Here is a 24582-nt window from a genome sequence, read left to right as displayed (position 1 = left end):
GAGATGATGCCGAGAAAAAGGAGAGAGAGTAGAGAAAGAGAGAGGCAGAGGCAGAAGGATCGAGACAGAGCAATTAAGAGAGGAAGAGGGAGAGGTAATTGAGTGAGAGGAAGAGGGTAAAAGTGTCGATAGAGAGAGGGAGAGAACAAGAGAGATGCCGAGAGACGGAGCAAGAGAGAGGAGGGATAGAGAGGGGAAGAGATGCAATTGAGAAAGATGCCTTCACTATGTCTAGCATAAGTAGGCTCTTGAATTACGATCTGTGCCGATGATGATATAATGATAATGTTCATGAATACGATAATGACGATATTTATTTATTTTCATTTAAAAAAAGCCTTTTGCCTTTATTCAGATTTTCATAATTATACAAAATGATGAATAGGAACAAAATTGTTCTTACAGTATAAACATACATGTAGTACATTGTCTCATACATTATACATGTAAATACAGACATATTTCAAAAATATTTTCCATAAGTATCCAAACTAAATATAGTACACATTCAATCAAGTGTACAAATTGTGCTACAATTCCTTTAAAAAAGGAAAAGGTGACGGTAATACTTCATATTAATGTTTTTGGATACAACATTATAAAAAGGATATTTTTTTTATTTTGTTATGATTTAACTTTTTTTTTTAATAGCTTGGATAGTATATATATTTTTTTTTAAAGCTTTTTTGCCTTTATTCAGATCTTCATAATTATACAAAATGATGAATAGGAACACAATTGTTCTTACAGTATAAATATACATGTAGTACATTGTCTCATACATTATAAACACAGACATGTTTTAAAAATATTTTTCATAAGTATCCAAACTAATATAGTACACATTCAAACAAGTGTACAGAATGTGCTCCAATTTCTTTAAAAAAGGAAAAGGTGATGATTAAAAAGTGGTATAGCGCCCCCTTCAGGTATTTTTTAAATATTGATTTGTCGTACATGTGTTCAAAACAACAACAAGAACAACGCATGTGTACGTTATCTTACTACACACGTCCAGCTTTGAAAGTTCGGTAAGCATTGCTCTTGTATTTAATTTAACAAAATATATATATATATATTATTACATTATCGTGCATCTTTTCATATTTCTTAGTAGGAAATGTCGCATTATCGTGGTTTAAGTCACCACTCATTCACTATGCACAGTATCGGTGTATTGCGTCAGTACAAACGTGATACGGTACTAGTGATGACTTCTTTCCGCACATGTATTATGTGTGCGCTTTCGGCATGAAGGTTTCTGCCGCTGCGCTGCCATGGGGCTAACTCCGGGAAGCTCCAACACCGGCGCGCCGGTGTTGGAGCTTCCCGGAGGCGCAATTTTTTTTTACACGCTAGCCTGGCCATTTCTATGATAAACACCATGGAAACGACTAATATTAGTCTAGCAGCCTACATGCGAGGTGCACGATGATACACATGTACATCATGCATGACAATCATCAAATAAAGACATAGCTGGCCCTTGTAAATGAGACGACCACCGCAGCCATCGGGCGATGGAATTCAAAAACTTAATTTATTTTAATTTGATTTATGAACATTACATTAATCTTGATCTAAGGAGACACGAACGAACGAACGTTCAGCTAGAGAGCAACCAAGTTAAACTGCGGTAGTGCATGCCTACATGTAGGCTTAACCACCAGCGCACTTTTACGAGTATTACGGCGAAACTGGCCAGGCTAGCGTGTAAAAAAATATTCGCTTCCCGGAGTTACCATGGGGCTAGCTGTTGGCATGGTTGGAGACCATTTGGATAGCCTACGCGATCGAATGTGATCTTTTGATGTGCTGATTAGATTTTTGTTTCATTATTGGATGAGAAGAATGACATTGTTATCTTTCATTTCATACTAAACTTCTATGATTTATGTTTTCGGCAGTTTGTTTTGCTGCACTGTTTACAACAAGAGTCAAGAGCCGTGTTTAGTCTTTAGTGTCATTCTCTACCCTGATCCCGCATTCAGGATGAAAAAAAAAGGCGCTAGTGACAGTGTAGTTTCGTATCCATTTTTTTAGCAGTTTCATATCCATTCTTAGCAAAGGTATTTTAGCCAAATTTTTTACTAATTTTAATAATAATCATATACAGATATTGCATTTTCCACCTGAATTTGGATCACATCCGACATCAGGAAGCCTCCGTTTAGTAGGGTGTCTGATCGCGCACCCGATGTTGTGTGCTAAAATCTTTCCCATAGAGATTGCACGCATCCCTATGTGGTCTACGTGCATTGCGCGACCAAGCAAAATTGGTCAATGATTTTATGAAAAATTTGAAATTCAAACCTTTATAACAAATGAAACTTAATAAATATGGTGTCATAATATGAAAGAGCAGGTTTTTCTTCGTATTCCCCTTTAAGGCCATAGGGGGCAACCCCCGGAATTCTAAAAATATCTTGCTCAAAACAGCTATTTAAACATCGTTTCCATGGTAACTCGGAGATTTACCAATTTCACGAACTGCTCCCCCGAGGGATAAGTTGGGCCAGCTGTAAAGAATATTATTATATTAATTATTATTACCCTATTATGTTGCCAGGTACCCAGTTAAAGGAACTATGTCCCATTTGCAGGCCAAAAAAAAAGAAAAAGTTAAATTCCAACTGCATTTGAAAGATAATACTAATTTAGAACTTCCCTAAAAAAGGTGGGGCTTGAAAATGTCTTCAAGTGGGAAAATAACGACTATTAGTTGTCAAATCGACTTTAGGGCTATAGAGCCCAAAATTAATAGTCTTGATTTTCAGACAATTGTACCGAATGGTCATACGTTTTATGCTGCGCAAAGATTCAATCAGTTTAATCTTGGCCATCACAAGAAGTGGGTTATTGATGTAGACAAATGCTCATGTACCCTTACAACTCTTTTCATGTATGTTATTACCAAAGAAGAAAAAAAGCCAGTCAGTCACTCAATAGTGTCTGACAGTGAAGTCTAGCAAGTAAACGGGTTTCCTTGCATAATTTGAATATGAGGACACTGCTAACGTTTAAATTTCACTGATAGGACATACATGACATATAATTCTTGCAAAGTTCTACAGAATTTGAGGTTGGCTGCAAAAGGGACATAGTACCTTTAACGAAAGAAAGAGATGGAAAATTCGGTCTAGAGTGATAATAACTTACTTAGGCCTCGTGCAAATGATGCGCAGGTACTTATGTCGGTAAGAATTGCGTAGCCGAGGCTGAGTGTGTTTTAGACCTGCCCAAAGTTACCGCGTGCAACACAATTCCACCATGGTGGAGCTATCTGAGCTCCATGATTTCACCCACCCACAAAATTTGAATGTGTATCATCTGCAAAATACCCCTACCATTGACTTGACCATAGTGTTAGTCTTTATAAATTAGCCGTAGACTATAGGTCTAGAATCTAATTTTACTTGAACATATTAAGGGTTATCAAGTATCACCAAATATTAGATTAGTGTTTTAGGTGACAAATTCAAGGTCAAATGTCATTTCAGGTCTGCAAACTTAGACTTTGTTGTGGCATCAACATCAACATTTTGAATTTTTAGCATAAGTGTTTGTTTAAATTCCATTTTTTGAAAAAGTATGAAAAATAATGAAACAATGAAAAGCAGTACTACACAAGTTGCCAATTTGGTTATCATTTTGTGACGTCATGTCCTCACTATCTACATGTATCAATTGCTTTATACATGTAATTTCCCTTTTTATCCCCCAAAACTTGATTTCCCCATGCCTTTGTCCAGATTAAAATGATTTATATGATATTGCATGCATGACCTTTTACAAAATCTTTTATGAAAAAAATACTCTATATGTGTGCACCAATACAAAAACATAGTACCTGTAGTTATTATTATCAATATAACTGGGATGCTGGTGTAAGAAAATACAATACTTAGGGCAAGTTAGGGGGGAAATAGGAAGTTTGTATTATCAATATAAAGAAAACAATTAGTGGATAGTCAGGCAATGACGTCACAGACTCATGAGTGAGTTGCCAATTTGTCTTGTGATTTTCAAAGTTATTCATGTCGTTAAAGGTAATACAAAGTTTTGAGAAATTTTAAAAATTGGCTGGATAGTGACTCCTTACAATTTTGATTTGGATGCCCATGTGGAGGTGTTATAAGCACTAGAAAATTTAGCACCTACAGTGTAACTTAAATGAAGAAAAATTGAATATCACAATTTACCGGTGCTCCCGGTAAATTTTGATAAATTTCAAACGGCGTTCAAACAGTGCCCATGAAAAAAGTACAATTTTTTAAATTTTTTAAACTGTTCCATTGAGTTAGAACCATATATCATTAGGACACAGAGCTACTAATTCTTTCTACAGCTGTACTCCCTTGATTGCAATTAATATTACAAAATAAATGTCATCAGGGCATGTCAAATTACAAGTTTTTATCCCCAGTTCAGTTGTCATGAACTATTATGTATTTTGCTTACCGGACGCATCCTTTCATGCCACTAAATGTGTGCTAAGCTACCAGCTAAATGAAACTTGATTAGTCTGACATTAATCAATATAATTTACAATTTTGTGTTTTTCTTATCAATCTTATCAAATGATCTCTTTGATTTTTGTCATTAATGTACTCTAATATATCATTACTTTTTGCTAAATGTTTTTTTTTTCTTTTTCTTTTTCCTCCTTTTGCATCAATGAATACAACGTGTGTGGTGTTAACCTTATCCTGCTGAATGCTGCTATTATACAGGTAAGAGACTGCTGTTTTATTTTTTTATTTTAATATTGTGAAACAGGTACGGTAAAATTGGTTTATTTAAAAATATTGTATGTGTGCAACCAGAAGGATGTAACATGGAGTTAATGCCCTTCTGGCTCTGAACAGATGTGGTGTGGGAGAGTTTTTTTTACAACATATTTGGAATAAGAACATGTGTTTTTCAAGAAAATGAAGACTAGGTGGAATTGATTGATATGTATATGGGACTATGTGACATGTGCGTGACATGTGTGCGATATCTATCTGGTCCAGATAGATATAATAATTTACTATCTATATCAAATACGGTAGTACCGTATCTGCCGGCGATAAGGCCGCAGTGCCGCATAGGCCGCACCCCAATTTTGACATTTTAAAGAAGGAAAAAAAAAACGGACAAAACAAAATAATTGTAATTTTCTCGTAAAACACTATTTTTTTTGACAAACGGATACCAAATTTATCAATATTCTTATAATTTACCGGAAGTTTAGCTAAAAAAGTGATCGCAGGCAGATTTGGTGTCCAATATATGCAAAATGTACCCCTACCACAATGTACGGTGTAATGCGAAATTGCATAAAATGGAAAATGAAATGGCGACTTCGGATGGATGCTTCGCGGTAGCTCCGTTAAATGGTCCCTTCCTTTACTTTTGCAAATGCATTGTCACAAACTTAGAAATCTATTGGCAAATGTTGTTTTAGGAAGTTGTTGTTTTAACAATGCAAGATAAAATTGTCGGTAAGATGTGTGGAAATGTCCTGTACCATAGTGGTATAGTTATTTTACCGTTCGCAATCCCATATGTGCAAATTCGTGCTGGTTTGGACTTTCGCACCCCAACTTTTTGATATTTTCTCTTCCAAAAATACTGCGGCCTTTACGTCGGCAAATACGGTAGGTGGTTTCCCGGCAAAATTTGTATCATCACGTATTAGTCAAAACATATTCTTTCACATGATTGGTAATAAAGAGATTCCATTTCATTTTTTGAGAGGGGGGCATTTTCATAACTGGTCTTTACCATTTGCAGGCCCAAAAAATGAAAAGGTTAAATTCCAACGGCATTTGAAAGATAATACTAATTTAGAACTTCCTTCAAAAAGGTGGGGCTTCAAAATGTCTTCAAGTGGGAAAATAATGACCATTAGTTGTTAAATCGACTTAGGAGCTATAGAGCCAATAAGTAATAGTCTTGTTTTTCAGACCATTGTACCGAATGGTCATACGTTTTATGCTGCGCAAAGATTCAATCAGTTTAATTTTGGCCATCGCAAGAAGTGGGTTACTGATGTAGACAAATGCTCATGTACCCTCACAGCTCATTTTATGTATATTATTACCAAACAAGAAAAAAGCCAGTCAGTCACTCAATAGTGTCTGACAGTGAAGTCTAGCAAGTAAACGGGTTTACTTGCATAATTTGAATATTAGGACACTACTAACGTTTAAATTTCATAAATAGGACATATAACGTACATATTCATAATTCCTGTAAAGTTCTACAGAATTTGAGGTTGGCTGCAAAAGGGACATAGCACCTTTTAGCATGGGAAAGTGTTCTACTTTGCACAACTTTTATTAAAATGTATACAAACTAAAATCATGAAGAGACATTTTCACCATTTCTGGACAAATGCTGCATAGCACTAAGCAAACTGTGTGTTATATTTAGTCATAAGATTTCGAAAGTTATGAAATGTTAATGTGACATCAAAGTTTGCAAATTAGCTCTCACCAAATTTAAATTTGTGATCGAATCTATTAAACTTGGTTTATAATTTGTATCCCCTCGCCGACGAAGTCGGAGGGGGATATAGTAACGCTGCCGTCCGTCCACCCGTAACAAATTTGGTATCCGATCGATAATTGCAGTAATGCTTGACGGATTTTAATAAAATCTGATATAAAGGTACATTACATGGTATCAAAATACAGGCTAAATTTGATTTCAGAGTATGTAGGTGAAAGGTCATAGCTCATTAATCCTTGAGAAGGAGCCCGCGCACTTCTACTTTCATTGCTCATTGTGTCTCATTTAGTCATTTTCGTGAGTTTTAGTAAATGTAAAAATATAAGTTTTGTTTATCAATACGAAAAATAAGATCTGTTATTTTTGAGGAAAATCTTATTTTGCTGAAGCTTCACGTCTTTCCTTTTCAATACACTCACAATACAAATTGCGTAAGCACCGCCACACGCGCAGATCGGTTGATACCTCTATTTATTTCCCCATTGTCAATGATTGTCGTCTGCTAAAGCTCGGCCGATTATCAACCGAGCCATAATCAATAGGCCTAAGCCTTCGCTTTACATGGGTTTTTCGACACATTTTGTAACTATATTCTGACCAACATTATACCATGATCTACAGTAAATGCCCTTTTTTTTAAATGTGCAAATTGTTATGTATATAAAACAACATAATGGACATGCCAGCTGCAATGCATACCAATGTAATGCACATGCTAATGTAATGTACATGCCAATGTAATATACATACCAGCCAGTGACAATAGGACAATAACTCTCAGGTAAAGCACATATGTTATAGTGTATCAGAGATACAACACAAATCAAATATAGGACTATTTGGGAAATGAATTTTGAGATGAACATTGTTTTATTCTCGAAAACAAAAATAATATTTACTTTGAATGCTTTCGACTTCATAGTTTTTCATAATTTGAAATATTTATTTTGTTTTAGTTTGGCTCCCGCTTAATTTTGTTTATTTTTTCTTTATCTATACATCTCTTAAAACCCTATTTTGATATGAGGTTGCTGATTTATTGAATTTTTGTACGCATATTTGATTTGTTTGTTTGTAATGAAAAGAGCTAAATGAATGACAGAGATTAAAACAAAATCGTAATTTATCACAATCAACTCTCTCTTTTTATCTATTTATCTATCTATCTCTGTCTCTGTCTCTCTGTCTCTCTCTTTCTCTCTCTCTTTCTCCCTCGTTCCCCTCCCTCTCTGAATATGTCAGCAATTTCGTAAAATTGGAATTGTGCTTTAGTGTAATTTATTTCCGCATCGCGCTGTTTTTTTGTTTTTGTTAAAAGGGTGTGGCTAAAAAGGAGTTGATCATCGTAGTCTTGGTAGTCCTTTATTTATTTAAAAAAATAAATGATATTTAAAATATAGTAATTCAATACATGTTACGAAACAATAAGGAAAAAAGTGCAAACAAAAACACAACAGTTGAGGTGGACAATGATGAGAAACATAGGCACACTAAAACAATACCAATATGTATAAAACAAATGACTGTGATTCGGGGGCAATACACAAATGATAGCAATCAACAATAAAAAGCTAGTCATACCACCACCCCCCTTTTTGGCTGTGACAGGAAATCGATAATGGTAATATATCATGTTAATAGAACACATATAAAAACAAATAAGGCAAAACATTTGTAAATCTATATCTGCCTTTTACTTTTTTCAATGTGGGAGGGGATCATGATTATTCAAATAGAACTGCCATCTGAAGAAAAAAAAGCTGTTGTGTGCCTTATCATATTATCATCTTACCACTATTACCTAAATATATTTTATAAAATAAAATGACACACAAATCCCATTTATCAGGATAACCATTGAACATCTAGACTGGTTTTGGTCAAATCCCTTGTGAGAATTCAATTTATTTGTTTTCGTCTCCATTTGTGTTTTTGCTCAACTTATCGTGTCAATAAAACTTTGTTAATCCTTGTTTCATGATCAGTTTTGTAGATGGTATGTACATGTACAATGTATATATGAAATGATGATGATGATGATGATGCTTACAATATTGTAATAAAGTAGTAATGGTAATACAAATTATTTTCTTCATCTTGCACTCGCTTTTTTTTATTGCCAGAAAACTTGCATTTTTTTTTTTCAACAATGGTAGCTACTGAACAATGGTAGTTACTTCTTTACATTTATTTGTTCCTCTTAGGGTGGGGTCCGGTCCAGGCAGCTGAGATAGGCGTTTTATAAAAGAGGAGATCCATACATGAATGATTCGCTAAATTGGTCAAGTTGATAAAATGAAAAGGGTATAGTCAGAGTTCCGGCACTGGTAATTACAGGGGAGAAGAATTACCAAGTCCTTTTATAAATGCGTACTTATATACTACACAGTTGAGAGTAAGCTTGGTAATTTGTGGGCAAGTGAAACGCGGCGTATAGCAAATTTTATTTAAAAGGAATAGTCCTAGGTCTTTATGAATAGGCCTACTATAGGCCTAATAATATTATTATATGAATAACTACAATAAATCTATGGAAATGTAAGGAAAACAACGCCCTCTCATATTGCTCAGCGAAAATAATCCAATCACTGATCCGTCTCCAGCTGTACCGGTATTTCAAGGGCTTTTTTTTTCGATCCGAACACTAACTTAGGGTAAAGTTGAAATGATATCACTTTTTTTCCACGTAACGTAATTTTTTTTTAATAGATGAAATGAATGAATATATCTAAATAATACTTTAAACAACTTTAGCACATAATAGCTTATGATAAGCTGGAAAAATATTGGGGATACATTTCGGCTTCTGTAGATACCCGTCGTCACAGACTTAAAAACTTGCTCGTCTTCTGTAGAATCCCGTCGTCTCCAAAGTGTTAAATATGCGATTTTTGTTTTGCTTTGGATAACTTTAATGTTTGACAAGATTTTAATCAAATTCGAAATAAAGGTACATAGTATCAAAACACAGCCTAAGTTCAATTTTTGAGTATGTAGGTCAAGTGTCATAGCTCATTAAATATACGAATCTGGTTTTTGTTTGATAACTTTAGTAACGTTAGCGGATTTTAATAAAATTTGATATGAAGGTCATGGTATCAAAATACAGCCTAAGTTTGATCTCGGAGTATGTAGGTCAAAGGAGAAAAGTCATAGCTCATTAAATAAGCAAAAACACCTAATTATATCTGTAAAAATGTGGTCAACTTCCTTGCCTACTAATATAATAGTATAGCCCCAATGGAGGTAACTTGTTTTGATGTATATATAGGCCATTTGTACCCTGCGAGGGGATGCTACGCTTTGCGTTGACTTGTTTAAATAAATATTTTGGTCATGTTTTACTTTGTACTTTGTTATTTTTCTTTTGAAGACTGATGGCATCAATTGAGTGATTTGGACTTTAGGAGAAGCAAAGTTTCTGGAGAGTAGGTTTATTTTAATGCTACATTCCATGATTCTTTTAATAAATTACCCAACCTGTGTTACTGACAGATTTTCATCGCTATTAGATGATATATTTATATGATTTTTGCCATATTTATTTTTGAATATTATTAACTGACATTTCTGACCACTTCCCAGTATATTGTATTTGTGATATGGCTATTCACAAATGTACCTGTGAAACTGACTTTTTTAAACATGATTTAAAGAAAAATAATATTAGAATTTGTTTGCATTTGCTGTATTCAAGGTAAATGGTATTTATCTAGTGATGTAAATAATATTTATGATAGCTTTGTTTTTTAATTCACAAAACTATAACTCATGTTTCCCTGTGAAATTAATGTGTATGAAATACATGTATAAGCGTAAAAATAAACCTTGGATTACAAATAAAATTATAAAGTTGAGTAAGAAAATATGTGACTATATAAGTTGTATATTAAAAATCCTAATGATTATAGAAAAGAAATATATAGGAAAATTTGTAATAAATCAAATAATAAGATTAAGATTGAGATAAAGAAATATTTAAAGAAAAGTCTTGAAGAAAACATGGAATATTATTAATAAAGCAATGGGAAAAAATGTAAGATAACTAACATTCAATAGATTAAAAAAGTGATAATTGATAAGAATGACTTAGAAAATTATGAAATGTTTATGTGACATGATTGTAGATGGGAATGTATGATACAGTATTTAAAATTATGTACATTTTGTCTGTAATTCAAATGAAACTTTGTACAACTGATCATTCCAAGATTTACATGTCATATTCTAATTTTATGTTTCTTTTCTTTTCCTAGGCGGAGACTTTTACATTCCTTTCATTCTCATTGAGCTTGTTGGTGGACTGAACAATTCCATTTCATCTTCACCCATATTCCCTTCCCAACTGTCTTCAGACGTATATTCATCATTCACTTTTCTTTATCTCAGAAAGATCCTGCTCTCCGAAGAGAGTGTACCACAGCTGTCTCTTGTAGACCGTATTGGCTGTGTCTTTTATCCATTTCATCCCATTTCATCTTCACACTTGCAAAAACCAATGAAAAATTTACAAGAGCAATTATGAAAACATTATTATATATTCGTGCAGAAGCATTCTATACCTAATCACAGAAGTCTTAAATGTTTGCTACAGAAGAAGTCCTACTTTTTACTTGTGATACTTTATATTACTGAATTTTCTAAATTTCACAAATCTTCTCTTATTCTACAAGCTTTCTAAATCTACAGTATTCTTAATCACAGAAGTTATTCCTACAAGATCTCTGAATCTATTTTATACTAAGCTGTCTGAACTTTTCTAACCTATTTCATATTACTGAATTTTATATTTCTTAATTATGGAACTTGAAATTGATCAATTCAAGGAAGTGATGAAAGAGATTGTAGATATGCTATATACATCTAGATGTGCATCAGTTCTCGATCCGCATAATGAAGAATGTTGTGTCTGTAAAAACACAATTGAAGAAAGTGAAAACAAAGCTACTTGTGAGAGCTGCAATGAACATTACCATGTAACATGTATGGGTTTTTTGTGTCAAGATCTAGTAAATGAGCAAAGATTAATCTGGATATGTTCATATTGTGGAAATAACAACATTGCACATCGACTATTTGATAAAGTATGTATCCCCTCTCATATCAATAGATACCAGCCTCTCGAGACAGTGGATGAAGTATTCAATGATGATGTGCTCCTCTTAACCAAGCGAAATGACACACAAAAGAAATGCAGATCAAAGAAAAGGTATTTTAAGAAATGCAAGAAAATCATTATAGAGCCAGGAAATCAAAGTGTAAAAGTAATGAAATCAAGTGAGTTTGACACGCATGAACATGATCATCTAGTCACTCAAAGAGATTCCCCCAAACAACGTGATCAAGTGCATAGTGAAGAAGTAGGCAGTAATGAATGGATGAAAGTGAAATCAAAAAAGGCAAAGATGTTGGAAAAGATGCAAGAAAGAATATCACATTCAACAGCAAAAAGTGACAGTGGAACAGGTCAGAAAAAGAGAATCATAAATGGTGTTATTTTAGAACCTGGAGTAACGTACATTGGCAAAGCAATGAAATCTTTCTACGAAAGACGAAAAAGTAAAAAATCAAAACGCAAAGTAGACATCGAACTAAACAGAGATGTAGAATGTCAGAATGTATTGGATAATTGTGTTCAAATGTACGCAGAAACATTGCTAAATGAATACTCAAAGTGTGTACAATCACCAAAATCTATGATGTCCCATGAAACGAAACTCTACAAAGAAAATAACAAGAAGCAAAAACAATCTTGGGCTGATGTAGTAGGCCATGTACAAAATGAAATAATACAGGAACATTCTATTGTTGGCAGTGCGACATGCAGTCATGTTTTTTTTAAACAATATAATGGCAAAGAACAGAGCACATTTCGAGTATGTGGTGGTGCAAAACACTCACAAAAAACTGAAAAAGGAAACGAGAAAGTCGGTGTTTTGAAGGGCAACAAAACATCTTGTGGAAGGTCAGTTCATTCTAAAGTATTGAAAATGGAAGTATCAAATGATAAAGGAAAAGTATGTGACGGAAAGACTGAAAACGCGGGTGAAGTAAAGGTGGCTAAAGATTGTAAGCAACATGTGGACAAGTCTATTCCTATGAAAATGTTTGAAATGAAACATGATAGTAAATTTCATAAACAGTCAGTCAACACCTCTAATGTAAATTTAGAAGAGAAGCAAATACCAAATGAGAACATGTCAAATATGGAACAAAATACACTTGTGCAATGTGTTGCCCTGGGCAATTTTCATCAAGGAAATGCTAGATTTGGATTTTATTCTGGAAAGCAATGTGTTTCTAACAGTTTTGCTGCTATTTTATACAGTAAAATTACGGATGTTTCCCAATGGCAAAAACAAGATCTTGACAAGGTATTGAATTATGGTAATGAGTTGTATAGATTTATTCAGCTTAGTTCTGCAATAAATGAAAATTTCTTATTGATATCTGAGTTACCTGATCAATTAGAAGCTTTTGATGTCCATTTTAAGATGCAATGTTCTCAGAGTGTTGTGGGTATAATTTGTGGAGATGAATCTTTTTTAAGTCATTTTAATGCAGTAACATTAAAAGATGCTCTCCATCAGGAATTAGATGGACATGATGCATGCTTTTGTACATTTGGTGGCCAAACATTTGCAATCATATCCACACAAGAACAATATTTTATTTTTGATTCACATTCAAGAGATAGGCATGGACTTATGACAGATGGTGGGACCAGTGTCATTCTATGTTTATCAAACTGGGAAGGTGTGTACGATCATATTTTGAAATTAGCTGAATCTATGGGTATCAATAGAAACCAGACTGAATTTGAACTTACAGGTATAATTGTGAATCTTATCAATTCAAGCGAGATTACTGTGACAGAACATGGTGATAATGGTCATGTGGCAAAAGATGAACAGGACTGTATAAATGTAGTTGAAGGTAATGATGGATTTTTCTTGCCAACAGATAGAACTGACAAAAGTAATAGATGTGTTCCCACAAATGTGCCTGATTCTATTGAAATCAATGAAGATGACTGCAATATTATTGATACTGAAAATGATCGGAATGATTGCAGATATTTCGCAAGCAGTTTTTCGACAGATATGTCTGATTGTATTGAAATAGATGATGATGAGGATGACTGCATAATAATTGATGCAGAGCATGATACAAATTATTGCAAAGATTTGTTTAGTGGTGCTCCCTCAGATAGGCCTGATTCTATCAATATAGATGATGTTGATGATGATGACTGCATGGTAATTGATACAGAATACATTACAAATAACTACAAATATTTTCCAGTCCATTCAAGTGAAAAGAAAAAAATGTGTGCTAGATTTAATATTACAGATACATGTATCAGTTCGAAATCAGATATCGACACGTGCATTAATATTGGGACTCCTGCTATTATTTCAAATATTACTGGCGATGGAAATTGTTTTTACCGGGCAATCTCTCTTTTTCTGACAGGGAAGGAAGGCAATCACAAATTTCTGAGGCAAAAGTGTATCCAACATTTGCTGGAAAACTCACACTTATTTGCTGGTTGTTTAAGATATGAATTTTTATCAGTTAAAGACTATGTTAGTAAAAATAAGCCAGACATCAATGGTGAATGGGCCACAGAGGTAGAAATTGCCGTGATGGCCCATCTGCTTGAAACAGACATATTAATATTTAGTGATATTTATCTAAAGTGGAGACTATATTCATGGGATAACCCTGGACGCATTGTACATGAATCAAATATGGGCATTTATCTATTACATGTTAAAGGGGTCCATTTTGATTATGTTGAATCTGTTAATTGTATTGATTTGGTTACTGACGAAGGAAAAAAAACAAAGGAAGTTACATGTAATAAAAAGAGATCTATTAATAGTGAAATGCTTAAAGACAAAAGTAAACTATCCAAACAATATGCATCTTGTGCAACGAAGGATGAAATTGAAGAAACGTTTATGCCAAGTCTAAGCGGAAAAAGTGAAGACATTTTTATGTCCAAAAGAAAGAGAAAAGGTGACACAATTCATGAAAGTGTAAAGTGTGCTAACTCGAAAAAGATGTCTTTTCCAAAAATGCATAGATATTGTAAAACAAAAGAACCAAAACTGGAAAACGATGAGAGAGATAAAAAATCAGCTTCTAAAATTACAAGTTATCCATCAGACAATTGTAATACTATGAATAGAGGTGTTGCTGATGTTTTAAATAAAGGAAACGTGTTCATTGGAAATGACCCTTTAAAGATACGGAATGAAAAAATTGTATTGAAAAAAGTGTCAATTAGACTTGTACGTTTATCTGAATCTGAAATAAAGAAACTGTCATTTGATCTATTGAAAGGTATGAAGAAAACACAATCTAGTGCTAACTTTCAAGGTACAAATATTCCAGTAAAAGGGTCTACAATTGAATTTCCTATAAAACAAATTAAAAAAGAAAAGAAGAAAAGCAAATGTAAGCAGTCCTTAAAAAAACGACAACAATTAGCTAAAGAAAGGATGAAAGCAAAACGAAAACAAATTAATGATCATGATGCATACGAAAATGTACAAAACGATGAGAATTATGCAAGTGACATGGATGGTTGCAAATTCAAAGGAGATTTCAGTGATGTAAAGAAGACAAAAATGAAACATAAGTATCACTGTAACAAAAGTTTCAGAGATGAAAAGAAGAAAAAGATTAAACAGAAGTATCAGTCTGACGAATCTTTCAGAGATGAACACAAGCAAAAAATAAAGCATAAGTATCAGTCTAATACATTGTTTAGAGATGAACAAAAGAAGAAATTTAATTTGAAATATCAGTCTAATACAGTGTTTAAAGATGAACACAAAAAAAAAATGAAAAAAAAAATAAAGCATGACTATAAGTCTAATAAATCCTTTAGAGATGAACACAAGATGAAAATACAATCAAAATATGTGTCTAATACATTGTTTAGAGATGAACACAAAAAGAAAATAAGATTGAAATATGAGTCTAATACATTGTTTAGAGATGAACACAAGATGAAAATACAATCAAAATATGAGTCTAATACATTGTTTAGAGATAAACACAAAAAGAAACTAAAATTAAAATATGAGTCTAATACATTGTTTAGAGATGAACACAAAAAGAAAATAAGATTGAAATATGAGTCTAATACATTGTTTAGAGATGAACACAAAAAGAAACTAAAATTAAAATATGAGTCTAATACATTGTTTAGAGATGAACAAAAAAAACAAAAAAAACATAAGTATCAGTCTAACCAGCATTATAGGCAGAGACTTGCAGACAAAAATAAAGAACGTGCTGGACTTAAGAAAATGAGTTTCAAAAAATTAGAAAATGTACTCAGAAATTTCAGAAATGTTATTTCTCATGGACCAGAATATGTCTGTTGTGTATGTCTAAAATTGCTTTTTCAAAGTCAAGTCTTAAAATGCATTAAACAAAATTACCAAAACAAAACGTGTATGAATGAGTCCTATCTACACATTTGCAATTCACACTGTAATGAAAACTGTCAATTGGCACACTCATCTCGTGGACATTTATGGATATGCTTTACATGCCACAGAAAATTGTTGGTGAATAAATTACCAGCTGAGGCTAGTGTTAACAGTTTGCAATTGCATGAGATTCCAGAAGAATTGAAGGACTTGAATAATTTAGAGCAACATTTAATTGCACGTAACATAAGTTTTTTCAAATTAATCCGTTTACCTAAGGGAGGTCAAAATGCAGTTCATGGACCAGTTGTTTGTGTGCCTTCGAATACAATGAAAACTGTAAATATGCTACCTCCACCAGAAAGAGAAGATCAATTAATCCGTGTGAAATTAAAAAGGAAAATATCTTATAAGGGCCATCACGAGTATAAATTCGTTAATAAAATTAAGGTGCTAAATGGGTTGCACTATTTGAAGAAAAACAATAAGTGGTATTCTGATATAAGTATTAATGAAAACTGGAATAATTCGTTGTCAGGAGAAATGTGTAGTGCAGAAACAAACGACAATGACGATTCAATTCAAAACTTTGAAGAACAGGAAAATGATGACCAAGAAGCAAGGTTAAATGGAATTCAACTTGATACCTGCTTGCAACCAGTTGATATTGGACAAGAAATCCTTGATCAACATTTTGATGATATTTTCTGTTGTGCTCCATGTGAAGGCAACAATCCCATAGCACTTCTTAGAGATGAAAGCAATGAACCTAAATCTTTTCCTGTATTATTTCCAAAAGGTCAACCAACTTATCATGATTTCAGAAGTGTACGGGTGACCCTTGGAAGATATCTTCAAAATAGGCTAATGCACGTAGATAATCGCTTTGCTAAAAGTACAGATTTTATTTTTTATGCTCAGTGCATTTATGAAATTCAACAAGTTTTGTCCGGTGTTTCAATTGCATTGAGAAAAACATCAAGTAAAAGTGATACTGATGCACCAATCACTATCAAAGATTTAAAACAAATTGACAAAGTTCAAGACATTTTAAAATCAGATAGAGGGTTTCGCTTTCTGAAACAGATAAGAGGTTCTCCTCCATATTGGTCTGCCACACAGAAAGATTTATTAGCCATGGTGAGACAGCTTGGTATACCTACATGGTTTGCAAGTTTCTCGGCAGCAGACATGAGATGGCCTGAAGTATTAAATACTTTATTAATGGAAAGAGGTGATAAACGAAAAATCAATGACCTAGATTGGACAGATAAATGTGAACTTTTAAAGTCGAATCCAGTGACTGTTGCAAGAATGTTTGACAAAAGATTTCACACTTTTTTGAAAAATGTTATTTTGTCTGAAGCACATCCCATTGGTCATGTAATAGATTATTTTTATCGTGTTGAATTCCAACAGCGAGGATCTCCACACACACATTGTTTATTCTGGGTAAAGGATGCACCAGAGCATGGATATAGTTCAGATGATGAAGTAGTTTCCTTTATTGATAAATACATTTCTTGCAAGATACCATCCGAACAAGAAGATCCAGAACTCCATGAAATAATCACTCATGTACAGCAGCATAGCAAAAAGCATTCAAAATCATGTAAAAAGAAGGGAAAAACATGTCGGTTCAATTTTCCAAGACCACCATCTGATAGAACATGTGTACTTTATCCCAAAGAGGGTAATCCCGATGAAATTGATAGTGCAAAAAAATTATTAGAATCTATCAAAAACGCTGTAAATCAGGAAAATAATTACACTAATGTCTCAGACCTTTTTAAAGATTGTAACACAACACAGACTGAATTTGAAACTGCAACTAGGTTATTAGCTAAACAAGAAATTTTGATCAAGAAAAGAGACCCCAAAGATGTATGGATAAATCAGTACAATCCTTTTCTACTGAGAGCATGGAATGCAAATATGGACTTACAATTTGTTATGGATGTTTATGCATGTGTTAGATACATTGTATCATACATTTCAAAATCAGAGAGAGAAATGGGAATGCTCTTAAGCCATGCTCAATCTGAAATAAATGAGGGAAATCATGATGCAAGAAAAAGTATCAGACAGCTCGGAAATGTCTACATGCAAAATCGAGAAGTATCTGCACAGGAGAGTGTGTATCGTGTATGTTCCCTTCGATTAAAAGAGTGTTCACGAAACGTAGAATTTATTCCAGTTGGTCCAAATCCTGTTAGAATGAGTTTACCTTTACATGTTATTCAAAGTAGACCTGACGATGATGATGATGATAGGAGTCCATGGATGGCAAATAAACTTGATCGATATAAAGCTAGACCTAATGGAAGTGAATTTGACACTATGTGTCTTGCAAAATTCTGCGCATGTTACAGAATACTAACTGCATCGCAAGTGAAAGGCACTAAAACATCACCATATTTATTTGAATTGAAAAATAATTCGGGATACATTCAGAAACGAACAAGGTCTAGTGCTGCTGTCGTAAGATATCCACGATTTTCTAAAATACTTTCTCCAGAAAAATATTACCTCAGTATATTGCAACTTTTCCTGCCATTTAGTAATGATGAGCAGTTAAAACCACCACAGTTTGAGACATATCAGGAATTTTATAAAACAGGTAATGTCAAACTACAGGGAGGCAATTTGGAAAGTGTAAAATCAATAGTAGACAAACATTGTAAAGAGTACGAAAGAAATTCAAGAGCCATTGAACAAGCTGAACTTTTCATGGACAAATTTGGTCCTCCAGAAGATGCGTGGGCTCTTTTATGTCCTGAAAGTGAAAAAGAAAGACTAGAAAATCCTAAGAACAAAGTTGAAATGGATGAACCAGAATGTGAATTGGACATTCCAGATTTCAAACATGAAAAAAAGAATGAAACTTCTAGTGTGGAATTTCGAAGCCATGGAATTTCAAAACATGAATCGAATAGTTTGATTCGATGTTTAAACAATGAGCAAAAAGAAATCTTTTACAAAATTAGACAATGGTGCTTAGAGAAAGTGAATGGTACAGAAAGTCAACCTTTTCATGTACTTATTAGTGGTGGTGCAGGAACAGGAAAATCTTATTTAATAAAATGTATATACCACGAAGTTGTACGCATACTTGGTAAAATGATGGTTAATCCTGATGACATTTCAATCTTGAAAGTTGCACCAACTGGCATAGCTGCATTCAATATAGAAGGATCTACAATTCACAGTGCGCTATCAGTTCCAATCTCAGCCAAATTTCCTTATCGACCACTTGGTGAAGAAAAAATTAACACCCTTCGTAATAAGCTTGGACAGTTGCAAATTTTGATCATAGATGAAATTTCCATGGTAGATTCCAAATTGCTGTACTACATACACGGTCGATTAAGACAAATTAAGCAATCACGCACTGATTGTCCATTCGGTAACGTTTCGGTACTGGCAGTTGGAGATTTCTACCAATTACCACCTGTGAACGGAAAACCCTTGTATAAGGAATCGGTAGAACAATCGCTGTGGTCTGAAAATTTCAAAAAGGTAGAACTGGTTGAAATAATGAGACAAAAGGAAGATTTGGCATTTGCTCTACTCTTGAATAGATTGAGAGTTAAGGAAAAGAAAGACACTTTATCAGATGCAGATTTATCAATCCTTACCTCTTGTGAAACTGGTGAACAATGTGAAGAAGATATGCACATCTATTCAACTAATAAACAAGTAAATGAATGGAATAGCAGAATGTTGCACAGTAAATGTGAAGATATTATATGTGTTAAAGCTCAAGACAGAAATAACAGCAAGGATAATGACGAAATATGTACCGAACCATGTAAATCTAGTCAAAGTTCTTTGCCTAGCAATCTGTCAATTGCTTTGAATGCCAGGGTGATGCTTTTAAAAAATATTGATACCAATATAGGTTTGACAAATGGATGTATAGGTACAGTTGCAGAAATATTAAAACAAAACAACGAATCCAAGCCATACTGCATCAGTGTAAAATTTGATAGCCAGAAAATTGGCATTCAATCAATCAAAATGTATGAAGAATCAATGGGTAAAAATTACACAAGAAAGCAATTTCCCCTCAAACTGGCTTATGCTTGCACGGTTCACAAAGTACAAGGCATGACTTTAAATAAAGTAGTAGTATCACTGAAAAAAATATTTGCATCTGGACATAGCTATGTAGGCCTGAGTCGTGTAACTTCTTTATCTGGACTTACCATTGAAGATTTTCATCCAAAAGTTATATACTGTGATCCAAAGATTAAAAAACACCTTAATGATATGACCAATTTCTTGGAAACTTCTATAGCAGAGGAAACATATGATGATGGTTTATGCATAATGTTGCACAATATTCAAGGATTAAAACAACATTATGTAGACTTACAATGCAATCCAACATTCCTGAATTCTGATATTATTTGTTTGACTGAAACATGGCTATCGGATAAGGATGATCTTTTTGAATTATTCTTAGCTCATTTCAAATTGTATCATCAATCAAGATATAACTCTTATTCTATCACAAGTGATTCAAGGCAACAATTCAAGGACCAGTCACATGGAGGTGTTGCAGTTTATAGCAAGAATAAATTTTCAAGCAGACTTGATATAAAGATTGATAATCTAGAGTTTATTGCTTTTCTTATAACCTCTCCTGTTTCTGTTGTCATTGCAGTTGTTTATCGTCCTCCGACATACAGAATGAAAGACTTCTGTGAGTGTTTGAATAACTTATTAGAAGAGCTACATAAAGTGGGTACAAAATGTATTGTTATGGGCGACTTCAATGATAACTTATTGAAACAGTCATCTAGAATACAAGACTTGATGTGTAATCATGGCTATACACAACATGTAAAGCAATCAACCACTGAAGGTGATACTTTGATTGACCATGTATACAGCAAAGGTCTACCGTTGGTTGAAACACAAGTGATTCCTATTTATTATAGTTACCATGAAGCAATTAAAATAAAGCTCTTTCACATTTGACTTTTTTGATTTTTCAATCGTATCACAAGGTGATCCTTAGCTGTTAATCTAAACTACTCAAGACTTTATTTTGTTGAAGATTAAGATTAGGGTTGGTATTGGGTTCAAGGTTAGTTCTTTTAACTAAGTGAGCATTAGGTATAGTGTTTGGTCCTGAGCTGAATTCGGGATTTGGTTGATGTAGAAAATTTGACCACGGACTTCCGGTAATCATCTTTGGAGCATTTTCACTTTCTCTGATTGAAGCTTTCTCAGACCTAATCCTCATTACATTAATAAATAAAATTTAAACTGAATTCGACCTCCACCACAAACGGGAGCGACACTACCACCCCAGAGATCACGTTTTGTCCCTGTAACGTCTTCGTCCAGGCTACGTCCTGTGCCAGCAGTGCCACGGCCTCCTGGGACATCCCTACAGCTACGGACGCCTCAGAACCCATCACAGCAGTCGGTAACTTCTCGCCTGGTGATTCCTTTGATGTTGGCACTTATCTGGTCATCTATTACCTTATCGATAAGGTTTGAAGTCACTGTCACTTCAAGTGGAGGTCAGTGATTTTCCTTTAATAATTTTAAAGATTTGTTTTGGGAGTGTAAGACATTATTGTGAAATCTTGCTTTGAAAAAAAAAAACTTGTTTTAACTGACCCATTTATGTATAGAGTACCAAGGTGTGACGTCATACTGGCCACATTGTCAAGGTTGCTGGTTTCAAACAATTTGTGCTAAACCATGATGTGGTGATCACACCGGTGCCAAACACTGACTTTGCCCTGCTCCAGCTTGTTGTATAAATGATTGTGCCTTGAACCTCATTGACGGGCTCTGTTTAAAACCAGTAACCCGGATGACAAGTAAACATGAAGTTAATACTTTACTCTATTACAGCAACTGTTTGGTTCAAATTCTTCCTGCATAAAAACATGTTGCTATGTTTGGCATTTGTCTGTGTTTCGTGAGCAGATTAGAATTGTAAAAATGTAGGTAGTGAAATGATTAAAATTTGTACCAAATCTGAGGAGATGAATGTTCACTGTATCTCTGGATAGAGGAAGCAACTTATATTTTTTGAAAATGGAGGCTGCATGTACATATTCCCTATCTCTGATATCATTTTCATCCAATTTCTTTGTCACAGTGGTCATTTACAGAGAGAACCCCGTCCTGACAGGCTATCCAACCGACATCGTCGCCAATGCCAGCCCTGGTACCTCGACCCCGGTGGTTTCATGGCTGGCTCCTGTGGCATCAGACAACTGACGCCACTACCCTGACGGTCAACCAACAACTACCAGGCAGTTCCTTCGCTGTTGGATCTACTGAGGTCACCTACACAGCTAGGTATGGATTGTTAGAAAGACAGAGCCAAGCTGTGTTATTGCTAGAAGTTGCAAGGGAACAAATAACGAGGGTACTGACTAGAACTATTTTATTTTTTGGGTACCATAGGATTTTTGTTATCAGTCTTCTCTTTGAATGTCCGAATTTAGACCTATGCGCAGTACAAATCGGGGGAAAAGTGGATAAAGGCGATATGCCATTTAAAGAGATATTCTTGCTTCATTCGATATGCCATTTAAAGAGATATTCTTGCTTCATTATGATTCATCAAGGAACGATTTATCCAGGAACGGATGGCACCCGACCATCCTTCTTCAACTGGCCAAGCAACATCGACGTGACCGTCCCCTTCGGTAGCAGCCCAACTACCGTCAGCTGGACCGAGCCCATTGGTGTAGCCAGCGTTGCGGCCTCACAGAGCTCTGGATCTTTCTTTGTCGTGGGATACACTAACGTGGCGTACACCGCCACAGACCCAAGCAGCAACTTCGAAAGCTGCTCTTTCTCTGTCACCCTCACAGGTAGGTGGGAACTTGTGTTTAGAAGAGATTGTGGTTGAAAGGGAGTAAAGATACAAGCAAAAATGTTGATGTTTTAGAAAACTCAGATACATACACGTGTTAAAGTGTACCAATCGCCTGAAGAATAAAAATATTGGGTATCACTGGAATATGTAAGATCAGCCGAACAAAAATTTCTAGGTATTTTACAAAATAAAGGAGTATGACTATAAAGACCATAAAGGGTAACAAACAAACCAATAGAACAGAGTGAGCAAAGAACTGAAGTCCGACTTGGGTTCCATGTGTGCCCTATTCAAATGTAATCTTGCTACCGAAATACAGGTACTTGTTAATGCTCAGTACAGATCAGGGGAAAAGTGTAAAGGTTATATGCCATTTAAAGATATATTCTTTCTTCATTATGATTCATCAAGCAACGATTTATCCAGGAACGGATGGCACCCGACCATCCTTCCTCAACTGGCCAAGAAACATCGATGAGACCGTCCCCTTCGGTAGCAGCCCAACTACCGTCAGCTGGACCGAGCCCATTGGTGTAGCCAGCGTTGCAGCCTCACAGAGCTCTGGATCTTTCTTTGTCGTGGGATACACTAACGTGGCGTACAACGCCACAGACCCAAGCAGCAACTTCGAAAGCTGCTCTTTCTCTGTCACCCTCACAGGTAGGTGGGAACTTGTGTTCGGAGGAGAGTAAGGTTAAAAGGGAGGAAAGATAGAAGCAAAATTTTTTAATGTTTTAGAAGACTCAGATACATACACGTGTTAAGTGTACCAATCGCCGGAAAAATAATCTTGTGTATCACTGGAATATATAAGATCAGCCGAACAAAAATTTCTAGATATTTTACACAATGAAGGAGTATGACTATGACGACAAAAAAGGGTAACAAACAAACCAATAGAACAGAGTGAGCAAAGAACTAAAGTCCGAATTGGGTTCCATGTGTGCCCTATTCAAGTGTAATCTTGCTACCGAAATACAAGTACTTGTTTATGCTCAGTACAGATTAGGGGAAAAGTGTAAAGGTTATATGCCATTTAAAGATATATTCTTTCTTCATTATGATTCATCAAGCAACGATTTATCCAGGAACGGATGGCACCCGACCATCCTTCCTCAACTGGTAAAAAAACATCGATGAGACCGTCCCCTTCGGTAGCAGCCCAACTACCGTCAGCTGGACCGAGCCCATTGGTATAGCCAGCGTTGCGGCCTCACAGAGCTCTGGATCTTTCTTTGTCGTGGGATACACTAACGTGGCGTACAACGCCACAGACCCAAGCAGCAACTTCGAAAGCTGCTCTTTCTCTGTCACCCTCACAGGTAGGTGGGAACTTGTGTTTAGAAGAGATTGTGGTTGAAAGAGAGTAAAGATACAAGCAAAAATGTTGATGTTTTAGAAAACTCAGATACATACACGTGTTAAAGTGTACCAATCGCCTGAAGAATAAAAATATTGGGTATCACTGGAATATATAAGATCAGCCGAACAATTTTTTTTAGGTATTTTACAAAATAAAGGAGTATGACTATAAAGACAATAAAGGGTAACAAACAAACCAATAGAACAGAGTGAGCAAAGAACTGAAGTCATTTTGCATTCCAGTTGCGTCTTTTCTACCCCTACAATTCGCTAAGCTACCTTATCATAATTCTAAACTTCAACTCTGGACCAAAGGAACCTAACCGAAATCAAAATCATCTTAAATTTTCATTTTTAACCTATCGTTTTGTGCAAAATAGCATATGTGACAAACAAGCAAAGGTCATAACAAAA

General features: G+C 34.7%; 2 protein-coding genes across 4 annotated transcripts; both read left to right on the top strand.

The window, feature by feature from the left end:
* Positions 1-956: 956 nt before the first annotated feature.
* LOC115918154 lies at positions 957-22664 on the top strand. 3 transcript variants are annotated; one of them, XM_030987065.1, is made up of 6 exons: positions 957-1031; positions 11609-11707; positions 20620-20658; positions 21309-21487; positions 22078-22280; positions 22553-22664. In XM_030987065.1, exons 1-5 carry the CDS (start codon positions 958-960, stop codon positions 22197-22199), a joined length of 513 nt encoding a protein of 170 aa, XP_030842925.1. In that variant the 5' UTR covers position 957; the 3' UTR covers positions 22200-22280; positions 22553-22664. The 3 variants fall into 3 exon arrangements, with proteins under 3 accessions (XP_030842925.1, XP_030842923.1, XP_030842924.1); XM_030987063.1 differs by lacking the exon at positions 957-1031 and having other exon boundaries at positions 9937-11707; XM_030987064.1 differs by lacking the exons at positions 957-1031; positions 22553-22664 and having other exon boundaries at positions 9937-11707; positions 22078-22542.
* On the top strand, positions 22540-23980 carry LOC115924713 (hyalin-like). Its single transcript, XM_030987477.1, has 3 exons — positions 22540-22801; positions 23218-23466; positions 23880-23980. Exons 1-3 carry the CDS (start codon positions 22540-22542, stop codon positions 23930-23932), a joined length of 564 nt encoding a protein of 187 aa, XP_030843337.1. The 3' UTR covers positions 23933-23980.
* Positions 23981-24582: the final 602 nt, after the last annotated feature.

The sequence above is a fragment of the Strongylocentrotus purpuratus genome, unplaced genomic scaffold, assembly GCF_000002235.5.
Source record: "Strongylocentrotus purpuratus isolate Spur 01 unplaced genomic scaffold, Spur_5.0 spur5_scaffold_16, whole genome shotgun sequence".
Lineage (NCBI taxonomy): Eukaryota > Metazoa > Echinodermata > Echinoidea > Camarodonta > Strongylocentrotidae > Strongylocentrotus > Strongylocentrotus purpuratus.
Note: the sequence above shows the minus strand (reverse complement) of the source record. Positions and strands in the feature narration are given on the sequence as shown.

Excerpts from the sequence above, each read along its gene's own strand:
- LOC115918154 (XM_030987063.1), top strand. The coding sequence starts at position 11,298 with ATGGAACTTGAAATTGATCAATTCAAGGAAGTGATGAAAGAGATTGTA. Across the intron at positions 11,708-20,619 it reads AAATGCAGATCAAAGAAAAG|TTGTTTATCGTCCTCCGACA; the intron begins GTATTTTAAGAA and ends TTGTCATTGCAG. Across the intron at positions 21,488-22,077 it reads CACTGTCACTTCAAGTGGAG|TGGTCATTTACAGAGAGAAC; the intron begins GTCAGTGATTTT and ends TCTTTGTCACAG.
- LOC115924713 (XM_030987477.1), top strand. The coding sequence starts at position 22,540 with ATGATTCATCAAGGAACGATTTATCCAGGAACGGATGGCACCCGACCA. Across the intron at positions 22,802-23,217 it reads TTTCTCTGTCACCCTCACAG|CAACGATTTATCCAGGAACG; the intron begins GTAGGTGGGAAC and ends TGATTCATCAAG. Across the intron at positions 23,467-23,879 it reads TTTCTCTGTCACCCTCACAG|CAACGATTTATCCAGGAACG; the intron begins GTAGGTGGGAAC and ends TGATTCATCAAG.